The sequence below is a fragment of the Salvelinus sp. IW2-2015 genome, linkage group LG28 (genome assembly GCF_002910315.2).
Source record: "Salvelinus sp. IW2-2015 linkage group LG28, ASM291031v2, whole genome shotgun sequence".
NCBI classification, from domain to species: Eukaryota; Metazoa; Chordata; class Actinopteri; order Salmoniformes; family Salmonidae; genus Salvelinus; species Salvelinus sp. IW2-2015.
This window is the reverse complement of record NC_036868.1, coordinates 9,785,574-9,807,553: the sequence shown is the minus strand read 5'-3', so window position 1 is coordinate 9,807,553 and position 21,980 is coordinate 9,785,574. Positions and strand designations below refer to the sequence as shown.

The following is a 21,980-nucleotide window of genomic DNA, read 5'->3' as shown; positions in this document are numbered from 1 at the left end:
CTTTTTTCATACGGTTAGTCCCTGACTAAATTATGATTGCATATAAATTAGCTAATCGGAGATTTCATCTTAAATTTGTTTTTTTGACCACTCAGATTTGGTTGCCAGAGCAAGATTCTATCTTCCGCGTTCACCCACTAGGAGGGGCGCGAGAGCTTAACACGTTAGTGAATTAGTGACGTAATCACATTGCGTTTGACGTTTAGTTGAGTTTGTCCTCATTGGGCCACTGTACGAGATTTGGCGGGATTATGGGAAATGCATGTAGAGGGGARTTAATTATACGTTTACAAATACATCAGAAATAGTAATGAGCTACGTTTAAGATTATTCTGATGGAGGGAATCAATGCTAAGTACGTGTCAAAGAAAATCAGCAAAACGAGATGGAGACCGGTCTCATCTTCGTCTTTACAGCTACCAGACATATTTGCTACTGGGTCTTGGGACAACGAGGTGGGTTTGCTAGTTAGCTAGGCTGCTAACTTTACCATTATCTAGCTAATGTCAACACAACGTTACTTTGCTCTATTATTCTGTCAATAATGAGAAACCTTTCACTTAACTGACGTTGCTAGCTAGCAGTGCTTAATTTGTAAATCGTGATGTCCCGGAACACATAGTGAGCGCGAGAGTGATGTTATCCGGGTGGCTCAGTGAGGTAACGTTACCGGAACACATTGAGAAAAAGTGTCAAACACAACGTAGCAACTAAGTAACCCACTATCGATGGTGGTGAAACGGACAGCACTCTCCAAGGTGCTAATTTATTCAAAGTATTTTAGAAGTCACTGRAGTATGCCCACATACTTGAGTATTGCAGCGGGGCTAGCTACACAAGTCTGAATTTTCTAGACATCAATATTCAGCAACATATTTTTACGACACTGCAGTACACTTGCCATATGCACATACACTACCGTTRAAAAGTTTGGGGTCGCAACAAAACAACAGTTTTCAGTTGTGCTAACATAATTGCAAAAGGGTTTTCTGATCAATTCGCCTTTTAAAATGATCAACTTGGATTAGCTAACACAACGTGCCATTGGAACACAAGAGTGATGGTTGCTGATAATGGGCCTCTGTACGCCGATGTAGATGTTCCATAAAAAATCTGCCGTTTCCAGCAACAATAGTCATTTACAACATTAACAATGTCTACACTGTATTTCTGATCAATTTGATGTTATTTTAATGGACAACAAATGTGCTTTTCTTTAAAAAACAAGGACATTTCTAAGTGACCCCAAACTTTTGAACGTTAGTGTATACTCCGCTGTGGGGCTTACAAGACCCGAATTTCATATAATTTTCAAGACAGCAATGTAGCAGTAGAACAAATATCGCAATATAACTTCATAAAATACATAAATGTAAGCTACAGCAGAGCACACTTATGAGACTATATTGGCCTCCTGCCTATGTGATAATATGAAGCACATATTCAGATGAAACTTGTGCTGTGAAGGTAAAGGACAAAATAATGGACTGCCTTAGTTTTCAAAACCTCCCACAATGACTCCCCYTGTTTTATAGTATTTTTTATTTTTAACTAGGCAAGTCAGTTAAGAACAAATTCTTATTTACAGTGACTGCCTACACCGGCCAAACCCGAATGACAATGGGCCTATTATGCACCGCCCTATAGGACTCCAAATCACGGCCGGTTGTGATACAGCCTGGAATCAAACCAGGGTGTCTATAGTGACGCCTCAAGCACTGAGATGTGGTGCCTTAGATCGCTGCGGCACTCGGGAGCCCCATGTCAAGTCCATTTAACTCCTGAGAGTCAACTTATTGCTCAAAGCCGTGAGGGGGCATGTGGCTGTGATGTTTAGCTTCCTTCTAAGGCTGTTCTGAAGACTGGCTGTAGTGTCTTTTTTTAAATTTCATTTTGAGTGTTAACCTGGGTGTCCTCTTTAGCCTTGTCTACAAGGCTGCCACCAAATTCGCCTTTGTTCAGGAATGTTCAAAATACTTTTTTTCCCTGAGGGCTCTGTTTGTTTTATGTCTGATGCATAGGATGTTAATTTACTGTACATTCCACCAACTATTTTGCTAGTGTAATCCCTCCAGTTGTTTTCTATACCCAAGCTCCCTACCTTTTTGCATGTTGTACAGTCCAACTTTGAATTTTGTATGACAAGCAAGGGGTTATGCGTTTGCTTGGTCTTCGTCGGTGGATGCACCGTCTCCCTCTCCCTGACTCGCTAGTAGGCCTACTAGCTAGTGGAGGTGCCGGTGGTGATGCTGAACTGGCGGGATTAGTATTGCCATCAGGAACAGTTTGCCCCTCACTCCTTTCTTCCGGCACTGACAGTTCTCTGGCTCGTTCTTGTTTCGATTCTGATTTTTGGACTTGAAAAATGTCAAACTCGACTGCCTTTTCTTATCAACTTTTTATTTGGTGTTCCCACGATTCAAATTCAGTAGGGAGACGACTAGGCTACGTGAGGTGATTACGTAGGGACTTCTTCACTATCTGACCACCACTACCAAGACCTGTGTCAAGATCAGTTACTTACCCAACTGGCCCTCCCCATAACCTCTATTTACAAGTAAGAGAGCAGGTTTGGAATCAGTGTGGCAGGATAGAAGGATCACCTCACTTTTTCATGCTGGTCTTTCTGAGGAGCGGGAGAAATAACGAGGAGGCAACTTGATTTAATGCTGATCGCTTTTATTAGAATGTTTAAAGTGCAAACAGTGAAATAATTTAAAAAATCATGCAGTGAGAGATACCGGATCTGGGCAAATAGGTGCCGGAACAAACAAAGTCAAATCTGAGAGGTGTGGATCCTATTCGGCTCAAATTAAGCACTGATAGCTAGTGTAACTTACCATCACTCAGCTGTTGAACATTTCTGTCTGATTGCATACCTCTAGCGAAATCTCTTTTTCAGGACAACCGCATTTCAATTTGGTCCATCGGAGAGAATGGGGTCTCCAGTATGGACGATGAATTTGAGGGAGACCCTCAATTAGTATGTGAATACAAACATAATGGGGATGTTCTGGACCTTCAAGTAAGTTAATATACTATTAGGTGTAAAATATTAGATATTATTGTACTTGGTCCTGATTTTCAATATAATTATGTCATAATTGCAGTGGTGGAAAATTACTCAATTGTCATACTTGAGTAAAAGTAAAGATGCCTTAATAAAAAATGACTCAAGTGAAAGTCACCRWGTGAAATACTACTTGAGTAAAAGTATTTTGTTTTAAGTATACTTAAGTATCAAAAGGAAATGGAATTGCTAAAATGTACTTAAGTATCAACAATTAAAAGTATAAACCATTTCAAATTGCTTATTACGCAAACTAGACGTCAAATTATTGTTTTTTRCCCRCATTGACGGATAGCCAGGGGCACACTCCAACACTCAGACATAATTTGCAAACAAATAATTTGTGTTTAATGAGTCTGCCAGATCAGAGGCAGTAGTGATGACCAGGGATGTTCTTTTAATAAGTGTGTGAATTGGACCATTTCCCTGTCAAAATGTAACGAGTAGTTTTGGGTGTCAGGGAAAAGGTATTGAATAAAAAGTACATAYTTTTATTTAGGGATGTAGTGAAGTAAAAGTTGGCAAAAACATAAATAGTAAAGTACAGATACCCAAAAAACTACTTAAGTACTTTACACCACTGCATAATTCAATGTCAATCTTATACTCCTTTAGTTTCTGGATCAAGACAGAATAGTAACAGCGTCATCAACTGGAGCGGTGACTATCTTTCGGCATCACCACAACAGCCAGGTATGGATGTTACTTCACCAGACATAGTCATAATGAAGATATACCAACAATCATGGATACATCAATTACAAATGTCAAGTTAGCTTGTGGAGGACCTTGTTTTCAATAGCATCTATTTTCTCTTCTCTACAGACATTGTCTGTTTCTCAACTGTGGGAAAGAGCACATCATTATCCCTGCGACAACGCCCCATGTACTGGAGTTGTGTGTAACAGCCCTGAGATTGTCACGGTTGGGGAAGATGGAAGGATCATGCTCTTCAGAGCGGACCAGGAAGGAGTGCTGCGCACCATAGGTCTGAGAAGGAAACAATAGGTCCTTATGTGCTAATTAGAGTGTATATAATTGTATGCTCTCCTGGCAATGCCCATTATTTTCTTAAAGGTTGCATTTTGAATTTGCAATGACATAGCCTTCATATCCATTTCCAAAAGTCAGCTGTAACTTCAACTGAAATCTCACCCTTTAGCCAAGATGATACTGACATACTATTTTTCATTCCTGTCAGAAAAGGCTGACAGTAGCGCAATCCATGCTGTGACTTTCCTGAGGACTACAGAGATCCTTACCGTCAATTCTATTGGCCAGCTCAAACTATGGGACTTCAGGCAACCAGGCAATGAACCATCGCAGATTCTTTCACTGTAAGATGATTACATATTTGAGGAGCTGAAYTAAATCAGTTTTTCTGGTGCAACAACTTAATTGTGTAATGTCCTTTGTTGTTTTTTTAAAAGCTGCAATATGTATCTTTTTGGGCTACCCAACCAAATTCACATAAAATGTGTTATAGACCAGTTATTCATTAAAAGCAAGTCTAAGAAGCGGTAGATCTGTTCTATGTGTGCGATTTCTATGCTTCCATGTTCTTAAGTTTCAGTTTTGCTTCTTTTACTTTCGGTTTTGTACACCAGCTTCAAACAGCCGAAAATACTATATTTTTGTTTATGGAAAATGTATTTCGGTGGTTTAGAAGGTACAATGATTCTCTACACTATACTTGCTTATTTTGTTACGTAAACTGAAATTAAAATAACTATCAGAAATTTAGCAACCAGGATATGACAGAGTGATTTCTGCATAGTGCATCTTTAAGTGTTTTTGTGTCTTTTTGGGGGGCCTTCTAGAACTGGAGACAGAGTCCCACTGCATTGTGTGGACAGGCACCCCAACCAACAACACATTGTGGCCACAGGGGGGCAGGATGGCATGCTCTGTATCTGGGACGTGAGACAAGGCAACATGCCATTTTCACTTATGGAGGCACACACTTCTGAAAGTAAGACATATTTATGGAAGTAGTTAATTCACTAAAATAGCAGGTTGATCTTCAGTTTAAAGGTTTTAACTCATGTTTTTGTTGTGCTCACAGTGTGGGAGGTCCATTTTCATCCATCAAACCCAGACCACCTGTTCTCATGCTCAGAGGATGGATCACTGTTGCATTGGGAGTCTTCTTCAAATTCAGACACACCATCCTTTTTACAAGGCAAGTCATCAGAGATATGTTTTCAAGGCTCACAGAGCAGGACTGTTGTGCTTACTGCCAAATGGGAAGTATTTGATTTATCCACCTGTTTTTATTTAGCATGATGACATTACTGTAACASCAATAGTTCACAATCAGAATTGTGATTTATTTTTTATTTGATTTTTCACCAGGTGGACGGAACACAAGCATAATTTCTCGCAGCGCAATAGCCCCAGCAGGTGGGAACCAGTCCCTCATCAATGCCTGGCTCACTGGGGACTCTAGTAAGGGACACCTTGAGACCACTCACATGCTGCCCAGCCAAATGCTGTCTGTGAACAGTCTGGATGTACTGGGACAATGCTTGGTGTGTGGAACGGACGGAGAGGCTATTTATGTCAACAGACATGTCCCAATTTAAAAAATAAAATACAGTTTAGCTGTTCACATTATTTGATGGGCTGGCTGGACTTTATCTTGCCAGAAGATACTGACCATACCATTCCGCTTCTTTACGCTGCACTGCACTGAGGTCYGAACGCAATCATGGTTACATTAAGACACCGTGGAGCCAGCGCGAGATATGGGTTCGGAAAACGTACGTCAATGCAGGGATGGGACATGCCACTGTACTCCAAATTGTACCTTTATCCACACTACTCAATCAAGAAGATTTAAATACTGCTAGTTTTTGTGGAAAACTTCCTTTTTAGTCTTCATGTTAGCTACATCAGCCATTATGGAATAGCACGTTGCGTTGAACAACAAAGGAGCTGATTGACTGACACTGCATTCCAAATTGGCTGCGGTGGCTACTGTTACCTAGCATGAGGACAAAAAGGGCATGAGCAGAATTTCAATCTTCTCGATGGAGCAGTGTGGATAAATGTAACATTTGGAGTACAGTGGCATGTCCCATCCCTGCATTGAGGTACGTTTTCCCACTCATGTCTTGCGCTGGCACCACAGTGTCTTAATGTAACCATGATTGCATTCCAACCTCAGTGCGTAACGGTAGGGTCGTTATCTTCAGGCAATTATTTACCAAAACTGTTTGTTGAAATATTTTCCCAGTAAAAGGTCTTGTTCTTGAGGATTAGATAACCTTCATCAGGTGGAAGTATTTAGTAAATTGTATGATTGTTTTTGATATTCCTGAGGGAGGTTTAAGAAATTGAAAGCATACAGAGATCTTATATTACCACTGAAATGTAGTTTACACTCTAAATTTTGCTCAAAACCAACCACAGATAAAGCACTTGATTTTGGGGGAAGTCATACTGGTTGTATTCATGTCATTTAACTCCTGTGTTTTGAAATAAAATGTCTTTGCATAAATATGTTATCACTTATCCAATTATGCATCACATCATAAGACGATATACACAGTATGACACAACCATAATATGGACCACATTTAGGTCTAATTAGAACATTTATAGAATATAAACTTTTTGACATCCATTTGTTTTCATTTTGTATGTATATATTGTATTTGTTTTATGTTTGAGTAAGAATACCTGAAACACTGGGGAAAGGCCTCTGCTTTTGTTGGGGGGAAAGGTGCTATCGCAGGGGACGATGGGAAAAACAACCTACACATCCGGGAAAGTTGTCTCTGTCAAGACAGGAATATTCAAGCCACAGTTGGGACACGGAGTAGCAGTAAAATTATTCACTTTCAAACTTCGTCTATATCAGTAGATTAACTCATTTCATCGCACTTTCGTGTTGATTTGAAGTCTGGAGATTTTATTAAAATAAGAATGCTTCTGAAGGTAAATTCATTGACAACAACCTGTTAGCTAGCATGCTAGCAAACTTGGCTAGTGGTTGCTTTGCGACGCGGACAGGCCGTGGACAACCAGCAGCAGTTGGCTTTGGTAGATGGCTAGCTGGTTAGCTATTTAAATGAAGTTGAGTCAGTAACTATCCTAACTAAATATGTAGCATTTTAGTCATCACTACCTTTTAGCTTTGTAGCTGGCTGGATTACATATGTTTATTACATAACATACTACAGTCGGTACTTTTAACTACAATATTTGGTACCCGGCTAACTTAGCTACCAGCACCATTTGTTTTCATGGTCACGTTTGCTAACTAACGTTAGTTGAGTTGATAGGTTGTAACTTAAGTTGTATCTTATAACTAATAGCTACAAAACGAAACTATCTTCCATAATGAATATTCTGAATATATTAATTGACAATCTGTTGGATCATTTCACTGCTCATTTCTGGGAGATTGAATTCATTCCCATTTGCTGCACCATGTTCATATGTTCTGTGTTTTATCATCCCCAGGTATTCAGCACGATGCAGATGTGAAGTAATTCGAGTCTTGAAGCTCTTCTTGGCCCCTGATACCCTCACAGTGACCCACTGCTGTGTGCTACCTTGTTGTCCCCTTTGGCTGTCAACCTACATGTTCTTACATGAAGAGAGGGGAGAAACCCGAAGGATATCGACAGATGCGACCAAAGACTTTCCCTGCTAGCAACTACAGTGTTAACAGCCACCAGATGCTGCAGGAAATTCGGGAGAGTCTCCGGAACATGTCTCGGRCTTCTGACCCCCCTAAGGTGGACATGGGGGGTGCTGGAATAGTGGCGCCTGAAGACCCCAGGCAGCAAGGGCGCTGCAGCAACCCCAGAAACCCCTACCACAAAGCCTTGCAGGAGATTCGCAAGTCCCTGATGCCTTATGCCAATGAGCCCAGCTCTTCTGGACGGACTGCAGAGGTTAACAAACAGATGTTGCTGGAGCTGCTTTCTGCTGGCTTTGATGAGGTATGGAGGAAATAATGTAAAAGTGGAAACAGTGCTTCAGCTAGGTATCTAGCGAAGTTGTGGACATGAGTCACGTGATTTTGACACTAGATTTAGATTGACACACTACACGCACGTCATTGACACTCCCACACAAAACCCACTCGCATACACTACATWCGCCCACACACTCATACCGACACACACACACTTTTACACTTATCATTTGCTGCTGCTACTCTGTTCTTTATTTTACTCTTATTATGATCTATTCTGATGCCTCGTCTCTTTACCCTGCATTCATGTACAGTGCTTTCTGGAAGTATTAAGACCCCTTGACRTTTTCCACATTTTGTTACATTATACAGCCTTATTCTAAAATTGATTAAATCATTTTTCCCTCGTCAATCAACACGCAAAACCCCATAATGACGAAGGAAAAACTATTTTTTATACATTTTTGCAGATTAATAAAAATCAAAACTGAAATAACATTTACACAAGTATTCAGACAGTACTTTGTTGAAGCACCTTAGGCAGTGATTACAGCCATGAGTCTTTTGGGGTATAACGCTACAAGCTTGGCACACCTGTATTTGGGGAGTTTCTCCCATTCTTCTCTGCAGATCCTCTCAAGCTCTGTCAGGTTGGATGGGGAGCGTTGCTGCACAGCCATTTTCAGGTCTCTCCAGAGATGTTAAATCGGGTTCATGTCCGGGCTCTGGCTGGGCCACTGAAGGACATCCAGAGACTTGTCCCGAAGCCACTCCTGCGTTGTCTTGGCTGTTTGCTTAGGGTCCTTGTCCTGTTGGAAGGTGAACCTTCACCCCAGTCAGTGGAAACAGGATGCACCTGAGCTCAATTTCGAGTCTCAAAGCAAATAGTCTGAATACTTATGTAAATAAGGTATTTCTGTTTTTAATTTTTAATACATTTGCAACCATTTCTAAAAACCTGTTTTCTCTTTGTCATAATGGGGTATTGTGTGTATATATGTGTGTGTATGTGTATATTGCTGAAGATCTTTTTATTTTTAGAATAAGGCTGAAACGTAACAAAATACTTTCTGAAGGCACTATATAAACTGATTGATTAAAGCAAAACTACCAAAATGATTGCTGATGGTGAACCTGAACAATCTAAATAAAATATTGCAAGCCCTGTTCCGCGGGTATAGTTAGATGAGAGTTGTCCCRGGTAGCTTACTTTTCGTCAGGTAAAGCACCATTTTCAACAGCGCATAGATGACAACAATAATTTTGCAAATTACGTAGGTTGACACTCAACTAATAAAGCTTAATGTCACGCAAGCCATTTGTGCCGCACAGATGTGCAAGTTCAGGAACAGGCAGCCTACCTCACGTTGGTCAGCACGCAGTTTTACTAGGCTACCAATATTGACTGGAGGTTAGGCATGCAAAATATCTTGTAGTTGATCAATGGCTGTCAACACAGTTACATGCAGTTCGACACTGAAGGAGAGGAAGCATCAGTTGTCAAAAGAGTTAGGTATTTTCGGAAGGTAGAAAGAATTTAGTATGGGGCCCAAAAAAGAGTTAACCACCGATTTCTAAAGTCTGAATAGATTTTCTGACCGACACATGCTACATTTGGATCGGTTTGGGGTCCGCGGACCGATGCACTTATAAACATTTAAATCGGGACCTATGCGTATCTGTGAATCATTACATACCTAGTAACCAGCCCTCTCACCCACTGAGCATCAACCATCACCGGATGTCCATAGATGATGAAAAGTCAGTCCAAATCAGAGCCAATCCTAGACGTCTGTTTCACCAGTTTGGACAGCATAACGTTAGTACAGTAGAGTATAGGTCAGTACAATACTGTATAGTAGTGTAATTTACTGTACTCTACTGTAATGCACTGAATTCTACTGTGCTGTGCGGAGCTCATTCTAATAATTGCCAGTGTAGAATAAGGAGGAAATGAAATGTTTCTACCTTTGTGTACCTATTCGGCATACATCACCATGAAGAGAATGACATTCATAGGTATGCATTTCTGTATAGTTTAAAGTAGTTCATAGAGTTGTATGGTTTAACTTTGCAATCAATATTTTTTGTTTGGTAATTGGCATAAAAGTGAAATCTGAGTGATTCTGTTACTGTGGAATTGCCCTAATGCTAAAGATGTTTTCAACTAGTCAGTCACAGGACTCCTGTATTCAGCACTGAAGCGGAGTATAAAATATTTTCAATGAAACAGTATGTCATTTAAAAAGCTACTGGGATGTCTGGTTCTTTAAAAAAAAAAATGCACAAAAAAAGCATGTATAAATTACATTGTATTTGACGGTTGTTGAGTAGTTCCTGTTAACTTCATCTGATGTTCGTCTAACAGTACCTCGAGCAACCCAGGTATTAATAGCTAGTAAATGTATTATGTGCAGGAAATGGTGATCCGTGCTCTGATGCAGACCAACAGTCGCAGTGTGGAGGCAGCCATAGAGTACATTAGTAAGATGAGCTACCAGGACCCTGTGAGGGAGCAGATGGTGGATGCCYCCGCCCGCCCCGTCAATGCAGGCATGAAAGCCCCCGGTAGGTGTCTGTCCTTTGTGACCAAACCTCTCCTTTTTCCAGGGTTGTTCACAGGAACTTGGCTACTGTTGTTGCAGGATCTAGGGCTAGACTATTTGTCACTGGAGATGCAATAGATTGTCGTTGAGGGAACAAGATTCTCTTGAACAACTGCTTTGGGGGAAGGGAGTGAATTGAGAATGATGTACAAGGTAAGGGTTTGCTCTCTTTTGATATAGCTGTAAGATCTACTGCAAACATAATGATTAATCTCTATATGCTTCTTTTTAACTAGTTTTTCTTCCCATCGTTGCAGTTTCCTCTCATATCCAGCAGCCTGTGCTGAGGAGGCAGAGCTGGAAGGGTTCCAAGGAGTCCCTGGTTCAGAGACATGGCCACATGAGGGTGGAGGGGATGGTGTACCGTTCAGACAGCCCTGGACCCCAGGGTGACCTGGCAGYACGAGGGCCTCCCCCAGCCTTCCCACAGGGCCACCCTGGCAACAACCAATGGGTCAACCCTCCCCTACCCCCTCAGGTGCGCAGTGTCACCCCTCCCCCAAATAGGGGTGGAACCCCACCTCCACCTTCCTGGGACAGTAACCCCTCCACAAAGCGCTTCTCTGGCAACATGGATTACCTGGTTCCCCGGATCTCTCCCGTTCCCCAAGGAGCCTGGCCCGATGGCTACTCAGCCCCCCAGAACCAGAGGGGTATCAGCCCAGTGCCCATGGGCCGTCAGCCCATCATCATGCAGAGCTCTGGGGGTAACAAGTTCAGCTTCCCCTCCGGCTGGTCTCAGAACGGCTCCCCTCAACCAGACTACATGGGACACCAGAGTGGTGGTAGCAGACAACCCCCTCCCCCTTACCCAGTGAACCAGAGCAGCAGACAAAGCCCCACCGCTCAGCAGATGCAGGCCGGAGGTCCTGCCTCCTCCCCATCCTACGTCAACGATGGTAACCTCCCCCAGTCCATGATGGTGCCTAACCGGAACAGTCACAACCTTGACATGTACAACATGGGCGGGCCTCAGTCCTGGTCCCAAGCCCCCCCCGGCCAGCCCCAGTCCTCCCCAGGTAGCAGCAACCAGGACATGTCCCCCTCATGGCAGCAGCACAGCATCCCTGTCCGATCCAACTCCTTCAACAGCCACCAGATGAGCAACAGGCAGGGCCACCCAGCCAGCTCCCAACCCTCTGCCACCACAGTGACAGCCATCACCCAGGCCCCCATCCTGAGGCCCGTTAAGAGTATGCGTGTGCAGAAGCCTGAACTACACACTGCTGTGGCCCCCACACACCCACCCTGGATGCACCATCCCRCACCCTCTCCATCTCCCACTACCTACCAGGAGCCGCTACCAGCAGCGCCCATGCCCCATGTACCCATTACAGAAGCAGAGGTGCCCAGTTACCAGGGTCCTCCACCCCCATACCCCAAACACCTCCTCCAGCAGCCTGCTGCACCCTGCCCTGCCTATGACCCAGGGCACAAGCCAAGTACTGGGAGAGAGGAGGCTGCAGAGGAGTGTAGCAGCAGCTCTAATGACAGGCCAGAAGGCCCATACTCTGCTGCCATGGGAACAGATAAGGAGAATAAACAGATCACCACGTCTCCGGTGCCTATGCGCCGGAACAATAAAGACGAGGAGCGGCGAGGAGACCCCAGAGTGCCACTCTACTCTCCCCAGGCCTTCAAGTTCTTCATGGAGCAGCACGTTGAGAACGTCCTGAAGAACCACCAAATGAGGATCCATAGGAAGAAGCAGCTGGAGAGTGAGATGCAGAGGGTGAGTCCACAGGCACTACTTATAATTAGTGATGCACCGATATTACATTGTTGACCAATAACAATATTTTCCTTGCCCCAAAAAAACGATACCGATATTTRTTTTTAAAGCGGCCTTTTAAGCATTCTAGTACAGTTAAATAGTTAACACACACATGGACGCAGCAGTCTAAGGCACTGCATCTCAGTGCAAGAGGCGTCACTACAGTCCCTGGTTCAAATCCAGGCTGTATCACATCCGGCCGTGATTGGGAGTCCCATAGGGCAGCGCACAATTGGCCCAGCGTTGTCCGGGGTAGGCCGTCATTGTAAATAAGTATTTGTTTTTAACTGACTTGCCTAGTTAAATAAAGGTTACACACACCACATTGACCAAAAAGTTATTTTGTTGCCATTTACAGTTAAAGTCGGAAGTTTACATACACTTAGGTTGGAGTCATTAAAACTTGTTTTTCAACCACTCCACAAATTTCTTGTTAACAAACTATAGTTGTGTCAAGTCGGTTAGGACATCTACTTTGTGCATGACACAAGTAATTCTTCCAACAATTGTTTACAGACAGATTATTTCACTTAGAATTCACTGTATCACAATTCCAGTGGGTCAGAAGTTTACATACACTAAGTTGACTGTGCCTTTAGCTTTAGCTAAACAGCTTGGAAAATTCCAGAAAATTATGTCATAGCTTTAGACGCTTCTGATAGGCTAATTGACATAATTTGAGTCAATTGGCGGTGTACCTGTGGATGTATTTCAAGGCCTACTGTCAAACTCATATATATTTTGTTTAACCTTTTTAACTAGGCAAGTCGGTTAAGAACAAATTCTTATTTTGAACGACGGGTTAACTGCCTTGTTCAAGGGCAGAACGACAGACTTTTACCTTGTCAGCTCTGGGATTCGATCTTTCAACCTTTCGGTTACTAGTCCAACGCTCTAACCACTAGGCTACCTGCCGCCCCATCCCTGGGAGCAATTTCCAAATGCCTGAAGGTACCACGTTCATCTGTACAAACAAGTATAAACACCATGGGACCACGAAACCGTCATACCTCTCAGGAAGGAGATGTGTTCTGTCTTTTGGAGATGAATGTACTTTGGTGCGAAAAGTGCAAATCAAACCCAGAACAACAGCAAAGGACCTTGTGAAGATCCTAGAGGAAACAGGTACAAAAGTATCTATATCCACAGTAAAATGAGTCCTATATCGACATAACCTGAAAGGCCGCTCAGCAAGGAAGAAGCCACGGCTCCAAAACCACCATAAAAAAGCCAGATTACGGTTTGCAACTGCACATGGGGACAAAGATTGGTCTGATGAAACAAAAATAGAACTGTTTGGTCATAATGACCATTGTTATGTTTGGAGGGGAAAGGGGGAGGCTTGCAAGCCGAAGAAAACCATCCCAACCGTGAAGCACGGGGGTGGCAGCATCATGTTGTGGGGGTGCTTTGCTGCAGGAGGGACTGGTGCACACAAAATAGATGGCATCATGAGAAAGGAAAATGATGTGGATATATTGAAGCAACATCTCAAGACATCAGTCAGGAAGTTAAAGCTTGGTCGCAAATGGGTCTTCCAAATGGACAATGACCCCAAGCATACCTCCATAGTTGTGGCAAAATGGCTTAAGGACAASAGTCAAGGTACACTTGTGAAAGGCTACCTGAAACGTTTGGCCCAAGTTAAACAATTTAAAGGCAATGCTACCAAATACTAATTGAGTGTATGAAAGAAATAAGTTCCCACTGGGAATGTGATGAAATAAATAAAAACTGAAATAAATCATTCTCTACTCTTATTCTGACATTTCACATTCTTAAAATAAAGTGGTGATCCTAACTGACCTAAAACAGGGAATRTTTACTAGGATTAAGGTCTGGAATTGTGAAAACTGAGTTTAAATGTATTTGGCGAAGGTGTATGTAAACTTCAGACTTCAACTGTACGTATGTCCCCATTACCGGTAGAACATAATCAAAACCTATTTCTTTCACTTGCTGTTTCGTTTGTAACGTCGTTTCCTTCTCAACCAGGATTTCTATGGAAAACCGTTTGGGTCTTTGCGTGTCTAGATACAATTTAACACTATTTGACATGTCAAATAAGCTTGTTGACCAATCAGGACCTGAATATGACTACACGTCACAATAATTTAACGCTTTCATAATTTTTTGTACATAGTGTAATCAATGTGTAATAACTATCACTTTCATATGTCACAACGATTCATCGATACCTATGCTATGAAGCTGGTAAAGTTGTCTCGTGCACCTACAGCGCTGGTCATAAACAAATGCTAGCTAGCTCATGGATGCAAACAGTGTCGTTTTGCTATGTTCTTCCACAAAAACAATCTATTTCAGTAGATATAGTAAACTAGTTAAGATAGGTGTCATCTAAAATAATCCTAATTTATAAAACAGTTCTTATTTGATTAATGGTGGTAGGATGTGATCTATGTTAAGTTAGCCACAATAGTGGATTTTGCGGTTAGCCTTCAAAATAAGTTATTCTACTATTTGTATTTATTTGCATCACTGTCAATTACATACTTTTATTTTTAAGGCAAACTGCAAATTCCACTATTGTGCCTAATCCTTATTGTGGCTAGTTTCGCAACAGATAACCGGGTGCTGTCGCGCCTCACTAGCCTGATGAAGTTAGCTGGTTGCTTATAACGTTCGCTTTGGGAAACCGGGTTAAGTTGCTGAATAACGTTAGCTATTTATTTTCATGAATTCATCAATAGGCGAGCATCAAGTGGCAACCTAGCTAATACTTACTCACAAGGATTCATAAATCATTGCAAAGAATAATGAAAATGACTGCAGTTTCTACTGGTCATTGTTTTCAGGCTGGTTGTATTGGTACTAGCTACCTCAGAAGTTTCGGTCAAACAAATGATGCTTTATTACTAACGCGGTATTGTAAACACATCGTTTGTGGCCGGTGTTTGCTTGTTTGCAGTCTTTTTCTGTACAGCTTTGACAGTGCTACTGTATCTTTTTTGACACGCAATGACCCAACGGCGTTCCATAGTATGTATGTTGTGACGCTAATAGCAGTAACGCATTTACTGTGTAACTCCGGTAGGGCATCATCTGAAAAATAGCACACTTGGTAGTGTGTTCGGCAAAAGCCAACATCACCCACGACAGAGAACGGTTGCTTGTCAAAGGCAATGAATTACATTATCTTGGTGTTAATGGATTTCGCCTTTGAGTTGTCTCGCTAACATTTTCCTACTCTTTCAAATGACTGCTCAACTTTTTATATATATATATATATTTATTTTTTATTTTTATTAACAACAAATCAATACAGAAAGTACATAAGGGAACACAAGTATATATAATGGACAATCGAGCTAGGGGGTACAATATCACATTACAATTACACGGACCTGAAGGGACATACATACACTTACAATTCTAACAGCTTTTTTGTTAGGAGAGTATTTAATAGTCTTAAAATACAGTTCAATTTCTTTTTGTAGTGTAAGAAAATGTGTTTTTTTGTTAGAAAATTTACATTTGTGTATATGAAATTTGGCTTGACTGCTCAACTTGTTGACTGCTCGATCCACACAGCAGACGTGGCCTACGTAGGAATGCTGTGTTGCACGTGTAGCACTACATTTTACGTGGCGTCATGTACCTACGTTATATAGTATGCACATCGGCGTTAAACTAGACGTCGGGCCGATGTTGACATTTTTAGCTAATATCGTCCGATTCCGATATGGTGTAATGTCCCTATGAGTTACATTTGGTCTAAACAATGGTATAATCTGAATTTGGTCCAATTCAATTCGCAGGAATACAGGGTAATTATTAACTGAAAAGCCTAAATTTACACCGAAATGGATTTCGAAAGTCCTCACGCAGTCTTACTTAGATTCCAATATTTGCCTCTTTCTTATTATTTCTTTCCTGTTCAAGCTGTATGTTCATTGTTTTTTAATGTTCTATTCTTTCTGTCTACTTAGCTGTCTCTCTTTCTCTCCTGTTCTCTACTTGCTGTCACTAACAGCTGATGTAGAAGGTAAAAGTATCTTCTATCAATGCCATGACCTGAATAGTCCACACAGATCAGTGACCAAGTAAGCCGCTGTTGAAAGACTGACCATTTTTTAAATTGAACAGCATGAAGCCCTCTGCTGACTGACAGCAACACACCAACTCCTTAGGGAGAGGCATGCCTGTCCATCCACTTCCATGTTAGTGCTCCGCTGCAGCATATATTAACACCTTGCTTGCCAAGAATACCAGCCTTATTGAGAACGTCTGCTGTACACTATATACACAAAKGTATGTGGACACCACTTCAAATTAGTGGAATCGGCTATTTCAGCCACATCCGTTGCTGACAGGTGTATAAAATTGAGCACACGGCCATGCAATCTCTATAGACAAACACTGGCAGTAGAATAGCCTTACTGAAGAGCTCAGTGACTTTCAATGTGATACTGTCATAGGATGCCACCTTTCCAACAAGTCCGTTTGTCAAATTTCTGCCCTGCTAGAGCTGCCCCCGTCAACTGTAAGTGCTGTTATTGTGAAGTGGAAACATCTAGGAGCAACAACAGCTCAGCCGCAAAGTGGTAGGCCACACAAGCTAACAGAACGGGACCGCCGAGTGTAGCGCATACAAAGCGTGTAACGCATACAAATCATCTGTCCACAGTTGCAGCACTCACTACCGAGTTTCAAATTGCCTCTGGAAGCAACGTCAGCACAAGAACTGTTCGTCGCGAGCTTCATGAAATGGTTTTCCATGCCGAGCAGCCGCACAAAAGCCTTAGATCACCATGTGCAATCCCAAGCGTCGGCTGGAGTAGTGTAAAGCTTGCCGCCGTTGGACTCTGGAGCAGTGGAAATGCGTTCTCTGGAGTGATGAATCATGCTTCACCATTTGGCAGTCCAACAGACAAATCTGGATTTGGCGGATGCCATGAGAACGCTACCTGCCCCAATGCATAGTGCCATCTGTAAAGTTTGGTGGAGGAGGAATATTGGTCTGAGGCTGTTTTTCATGGTTTGGGCTAGGCCCGTTAGTTCCAGTGAAGGGAAATCTTAACACTACAGCATACAATGACATTTAGACGATTCTGTGCTTGCAACTTTGTGGCAACAGTTTGAGGAAGGCCCTTTCCTGTTTCAACAWGATAATGCCCCTGTGCACAAAGCGAGGTCCATACAGAAATTGTTTGTCAAGATCGGTGTGGAAGAACTTGACTGGCAGAGCCCTGACCTCAGAGCCCTGACCTCAACCCAATAGAACACCTTTGGGATGAATTGGAACGCCGACTGCGAGCCAGGCCTAATCGCCCAACATCAGTGCCTGACCTCACTAAGGCTCTTGTGGCTGAATGGAAGCAGCAATGTTCCAACATCTAGTGGAAAGCCTTCCCAGAAGAGCGGAGGCTGTTATAGAAGCAAACGGGGGACCAACTCTATATCAATGCCCATGATTTTAGAATGAGATGTTCGACAAGCAGGTGTCCACATACCTTTGGTCATATAGTGTATCTTGTTGTTTTCTTTTAACCTATGTTTTCCAATGTTTTAATGGTTACTATTTTGTGTTACCTTACCTTGGCCTGCATTCTACCGGGTTGAATTCATTGCTTTGCTAATGTATCTTGGTTGTTTTGTTTTATGTGCCTAATTAATATTCTGTGGTGCTCTCTTAAATAAACAATTTTTGGGGAGATCTCCATGACGGGCCTGAATGTAAATTGTCATCTTTTGTTATTTAGGTTGGGTTGTCAGGAGATGCCCAGGAGCAGATGCGCATGATGCTGTCTCAGAAAGAGTCCAACTACATCCGACTGAAGCGGGCCAAGATGGACAAGTCCATGTTCAAGAGGATCAAGACCCTGGGCATCGGAGCCTTTGGAGAGGTGTGTCTAGCCCGGAAGGAGGACACGGGAGCCCTGTACGCCATGAAGACGCTGCGCAAAAAGGACGTTCTCCTCAGGAACCAGGTGGCCCACGTCAAGGCAGAGCGAGACATTCTGGCTGAGGCTGATAATGAGTGGGTGGTGCGGCTCTACTACTCCTTCCAGGACAAGGACAACCTGTACTTTGTGATGGACTACATCCCCGGAGGAGACATGATGAGTCTGCTGATCAGGCTGGGCATCTTCAAAGAGGACTTAGCTCAGTTCTATATTGCTGAGCTCACCTGCGCCGTGGAGAGCGTGCACAAGATGGGATTCATCCACCGCGACATCAAGCCAGACAACATCCTCATAGACCGGGACGGACACATCAAGCTCACCGACTTTGGGCTCTGCACCGGCTTCCGTTGGACGCATGACTCGAAGTACTACCAGAGTGGTTAGTATGATCCCTGCCTTATGATGCTTGTTACTGCTTCAATCCAAGAGGATGTTTTGGCCTTTGGGGTAACACTGTTTTCCCTCTCTTCATTGTCAGTAAAGCCAAGATAATCTTTGTGTCGTCTCTCTCCGTAGGAGACCATGTTCGGCAGGACAGCATGGACTTCAGTAAGGAATGGGAGCAGGACCCAGCTAACTGTCGCTGCGCAGACCGACTCAAGCCCCTGGAGAGGAGGAAGGCGAGGCAACACCAGCGCTGCCTGGCCCACTCCCTGGTGGGGACACCCAACTACATCGCTCCAGAGGTGCTGCTCAGAACAGGTAAGCCTGTGTAAAAGAAAGTTGAATCTGCTATGGAGTTGAAAATATAACTGGTGATGTTTGAATTACTAGTGTAGGAGTGACGTTTTAAGCGTAATGTTGTATGAAAGGTTATTATTTTTCTCTTGTGCACCATGTTATTGTCTCTGACATGTGACTGTGTTAACTCTCTGTTCAAGGATACACCCAACTGTGTGATTGGTGGAGTGTTGGTGTCATTCTATATGAAATGTTGGTTGGGCAGCCTCCTTTCTTAACAACTACACCCCTGGAAACACAGCTCAAGGTAAATTTACCAGTTCAAACTGAGCATATCTCATGTTGGCCTGGTTTGTCAGGTGTTTTCCTCTGCACTATATTAAACGCTCTGGTTCTGTCTCGTACACAGGTGATAAACTGGCAGACCACACTGCACATCCCCCCTCAAGCCAAGCTGAGCCCAGAGGCATCGGACCTCATCATTAAACTGTGCCGCGGCCCCGAGGACCGCCTCGGCAAGAACGGTGCCGACGAGATCAAGGTGCAGCCCTTCTTCAAGACCATCGACTTCTCTAATGACCTGCGGCAGATGCAGCCAGCCCCCTACATACCCACCATCGCTCACTGCACAGACACCTCCAACTTTGACCCGGTGGACCCAGACAAGCTGTGGAGCAGCGATAACGAAGCCGAGGGCAAACACAATGACACCCTCAATGGGTGGTTCAAGAACGGCAAGCACCCCGAGCACGCCTTCTACGAGTTCACCTTCCGCCGCTTCTTTGACGACAACGGCCACCCCTACAGCTGTCCCAAGCCCATTGGCATAGAGTATGAGGAGGGATCTGATGGGGACGAGGCAGACTCTGAGGCCCCGGCACAGGAGGAGGGAGACCAGGAAGAGAGCCGCAGGGGGGCACAGGGCCGTGATTTGGTCTATGTGTAGTATCTTCTATGAACATCTTTGTTCTGCTGGACTGTTGGTACATAATAGGTCTGGGAAACAGGTTGCTGGTTTGTCAGAGAGCGGGTCAGGAGTTGGGTATATGACGTGGACGTGCTTAACTGTTCTTGTGGGGACCAGAAGTCAAATGCTATTTCTATGGGGTTTAGGGTTACGGTTAGAATTAGTGTTAGGGTTAGAATTACATTAAGGGTTAGGTGCTAGGGTTAAGGTTAGGTTTTTGGGTTAAGGTTAGGGAAAATAGGATTTTGAATGGGACTYAATTGTGTCCCCCACAAGGTTAGCTGTACAAGACTGTGTGTGTGTTCTCAGCCCCTTCTTCTGCGGAACAATTAGGACCAGATATAATTGTACCATACAGAACAGATACATGGTACATATAACTACACTACAGTATAGTCTCTCTACACTACAGTCTGCGGGGGGAGGGTTTAGTCTTTCACACTACAGGTGTATTCATGGAGTTGTACAGGGTACGCTTTATATGCTGTCTGATATTGAACAGACCAATGAATTGAAAGCAAAAATATCAGGGTGCTCTTTGAAGACTTACAAACCCTGTTTTAAGCCTTCATTTATTTAAGATACTACAAACTGGTGATGCTAGTTGATACTCATAAGTATGGGATTTATTTTTTTTACTTTATTTTTTGACAATTGTCTTAATTTATATTTTAATAGGTCTATTGCAATGGGGATATATTAGTGATATCACTCTGGTAGAATTTGCAGGGATAAGTACATCTTGAATTGTTCATTGCTTTGCCTTTGATCTTCTGCTCTTTCACCAAATACTGTATAGGGGGGGCATTTTAAACTAGACTTAGTTGATTGAACTAGGGTTTTGTGTATTTTTCTAATTTATACATAACATTTATTTATAAATTGTTGTACACATTTGATGTAAATATTTTCTCTATCTATTCGATTGGTTAGTTGATATTCATTAGGGCAGGCCCTCCGCATTATTCCCGCATTATTCAAATCTCTTTCCTGTAATAATTGGTAGCGATCATTCCACTGTCTATTTTGTTTCCTTGTTGCTGAAAAAGGCCAATCTGAAAGGTACCTTTTATGTAATGATACTAAAGTAAATGAAGAGATGGAATGACTGGGGCCGACAGGCTCCGTTATGCTACGTACAGGGCATGTTCTTCTCTCTCTCATTCTCTTCCACAGTAGCATCTGCCTTCAGATGTTCAGGAAGGACTGATACTATACTGAAAATACTATACTGAAAAAGGAATTATAAATTGGCACTCTTTAGTAGCTCATAGTGGATAGATGGGTCACCTATCCTATATTTTGCCTTTATTAGTGACTTGGAAAGATTTTTATGTAGTTCTAATATGCACTGTTTTTGTTGAAATCATGTAAAGATTACATAGTTAGATTTATGGTGTAAATTTTTTGTGAGGGGGATTGGGAGAAAGGCTAATGAATAAAGAATGTGAAGCACTTCAACAAATTCCATTTTCTTGGCCTTTCACACCTGGAACTATCCAATACAGGCTGCTCTATAGTACTCTCCAGGGTTATTCAACTCTTACCCTATGAGGTCTGGAGCCTGCTGGTTTTGTGCTCGATCTGATAATTGCCCACACATCCCAGGTCTAAATCAGTCACTGAACAGTGTTGGGAAAAGTACCAAATGGTCATACTTGAGTAAAAGTAAAGATACCTTAATAGAAAATGACTCAAGTAAAAGTGAAAGTCACCCAGTAAAATCCTACTTGTGTAAAAGTCAAAGTATTTGGTTTTAAATATACTTAAGGATCAAAACMAAATGTAATTGCTCAAATATACTTAGGTATTAAAAGTAAAAGTATAAATCATTTCAAATTTCTTATATTAAGCATACCAGATGGCACCATTTTATTGTTTTTTTAAATTACGGACAGCCAGGAGCACGCTCCAACACTCAGACATAATCTAAAATGAAGCATGTGTTCAGTGAGTCTGCCAGATCAGAGGCAGTAGAGATGACCATGGATGTTCTCTTGATAAGCGTGTACATTAGAATATTTT

At 42.6% G+C, this 21,980-nt stretch overlaps 2 protein-coding genes across 4 annotated transcripts; both read left to right on the top strand.

Annotated features, from left to right (window-relative positions):
- The first annotated feature begins 228 nt into the window (after positions 1–228).
- Positions 229–5,755, top strand: LOC111954309 (nucleoporin Nup43). Its single transcript, XM_023973931.3, has 8 exons — positions 229–455; positions 2,903–3,025; positions 3,686–3,763; positions 3,896–4,058; positions 4,272–4,407; positions 4,891–5,042; positions 5,136–5,252; positions 5,426–5,755. Exons 1-8 carry the CDS (start codon positions 336–338, stop codon positions 5,653–5,655), a joined length of 1,119 nt encoding a protein of 372 aa, XP_023829699.1. The 5' UTR covers positions 229–335; the 3' UTR covers positions 5,656–5,755.
- Positions 5,756–6,819: 1,064 nt separating this feature from the next.
- LOC111954348 (serine/threonine-protein kinase LATS1) lies at positions 6,820–21,414 on the top strand. Of its 3 annotated transcripts, XM_023974012.2 has the most exons (8): positions 6,820–7,012; positions 7,541–8,025; positions 10,418–10,568; positions 10,864–12,338; positions 18,104–18,686; positions 18,824–19,009; positions 19,189–19,295; positions 19,398–21,414. In XM_023974012.2, the coding sequence occupies exons 2-8, from the start codon at positions 7,672–7,674 to the stop codon at positions 19,932–19,934; spliced, it is 3,393 nt and encodes a 1,130-aa protein (XP_023829780.1). In that variant the 5' UTR covers positions 6,820–7,012; positions 7,541–7,671; the 3' UTR covers positions 19,935–21,414. The 3 variants fall into 3 exon arrangements, with proteins under 3 accessions (XP_023829780.1, XP_023829781.2, XP_070291898.1); XM_023974013.3 differs by lacking the exons at positions 6,820–7,012; positions 7,541–8,025 and adding an exon at positions 8,718–8,910; XM_070435797.1 differs by lacking the exons at positions 6,820–7,012; positions 7,541–8,025; positions 10,418–10,568 and adding an exon at positions 10,590–10,759.
- Positions 21,415–21,980: the final 566 nt, after the last annotated feature.

Excerpts from the sequence above, each read along its gene's own strand:
- LOC111954309 (XM_023973931.3), top strand. The coding sequence starts at position 336 with ATGGAGGGAATCAATGCTAAGTACGTGTCAAAGAAAATCAGCAAAACG. Across the intron at positions 3,026-3,685 it reads GGGATGTTCTGGACCTTCAA|TTTCTGGATCAAGACAGAAT; the intron begins GTAAGTTAATAT and ends ATACTCCTTTAG. Across the intron at positions 4,059-4,271 it reads AGGAGTGCTGCGCACCATAG|AAAAGGCTGACAGTAGCGCA; the intron begins GTCTGAGAAGGA and ends CATTCCTGTCAG.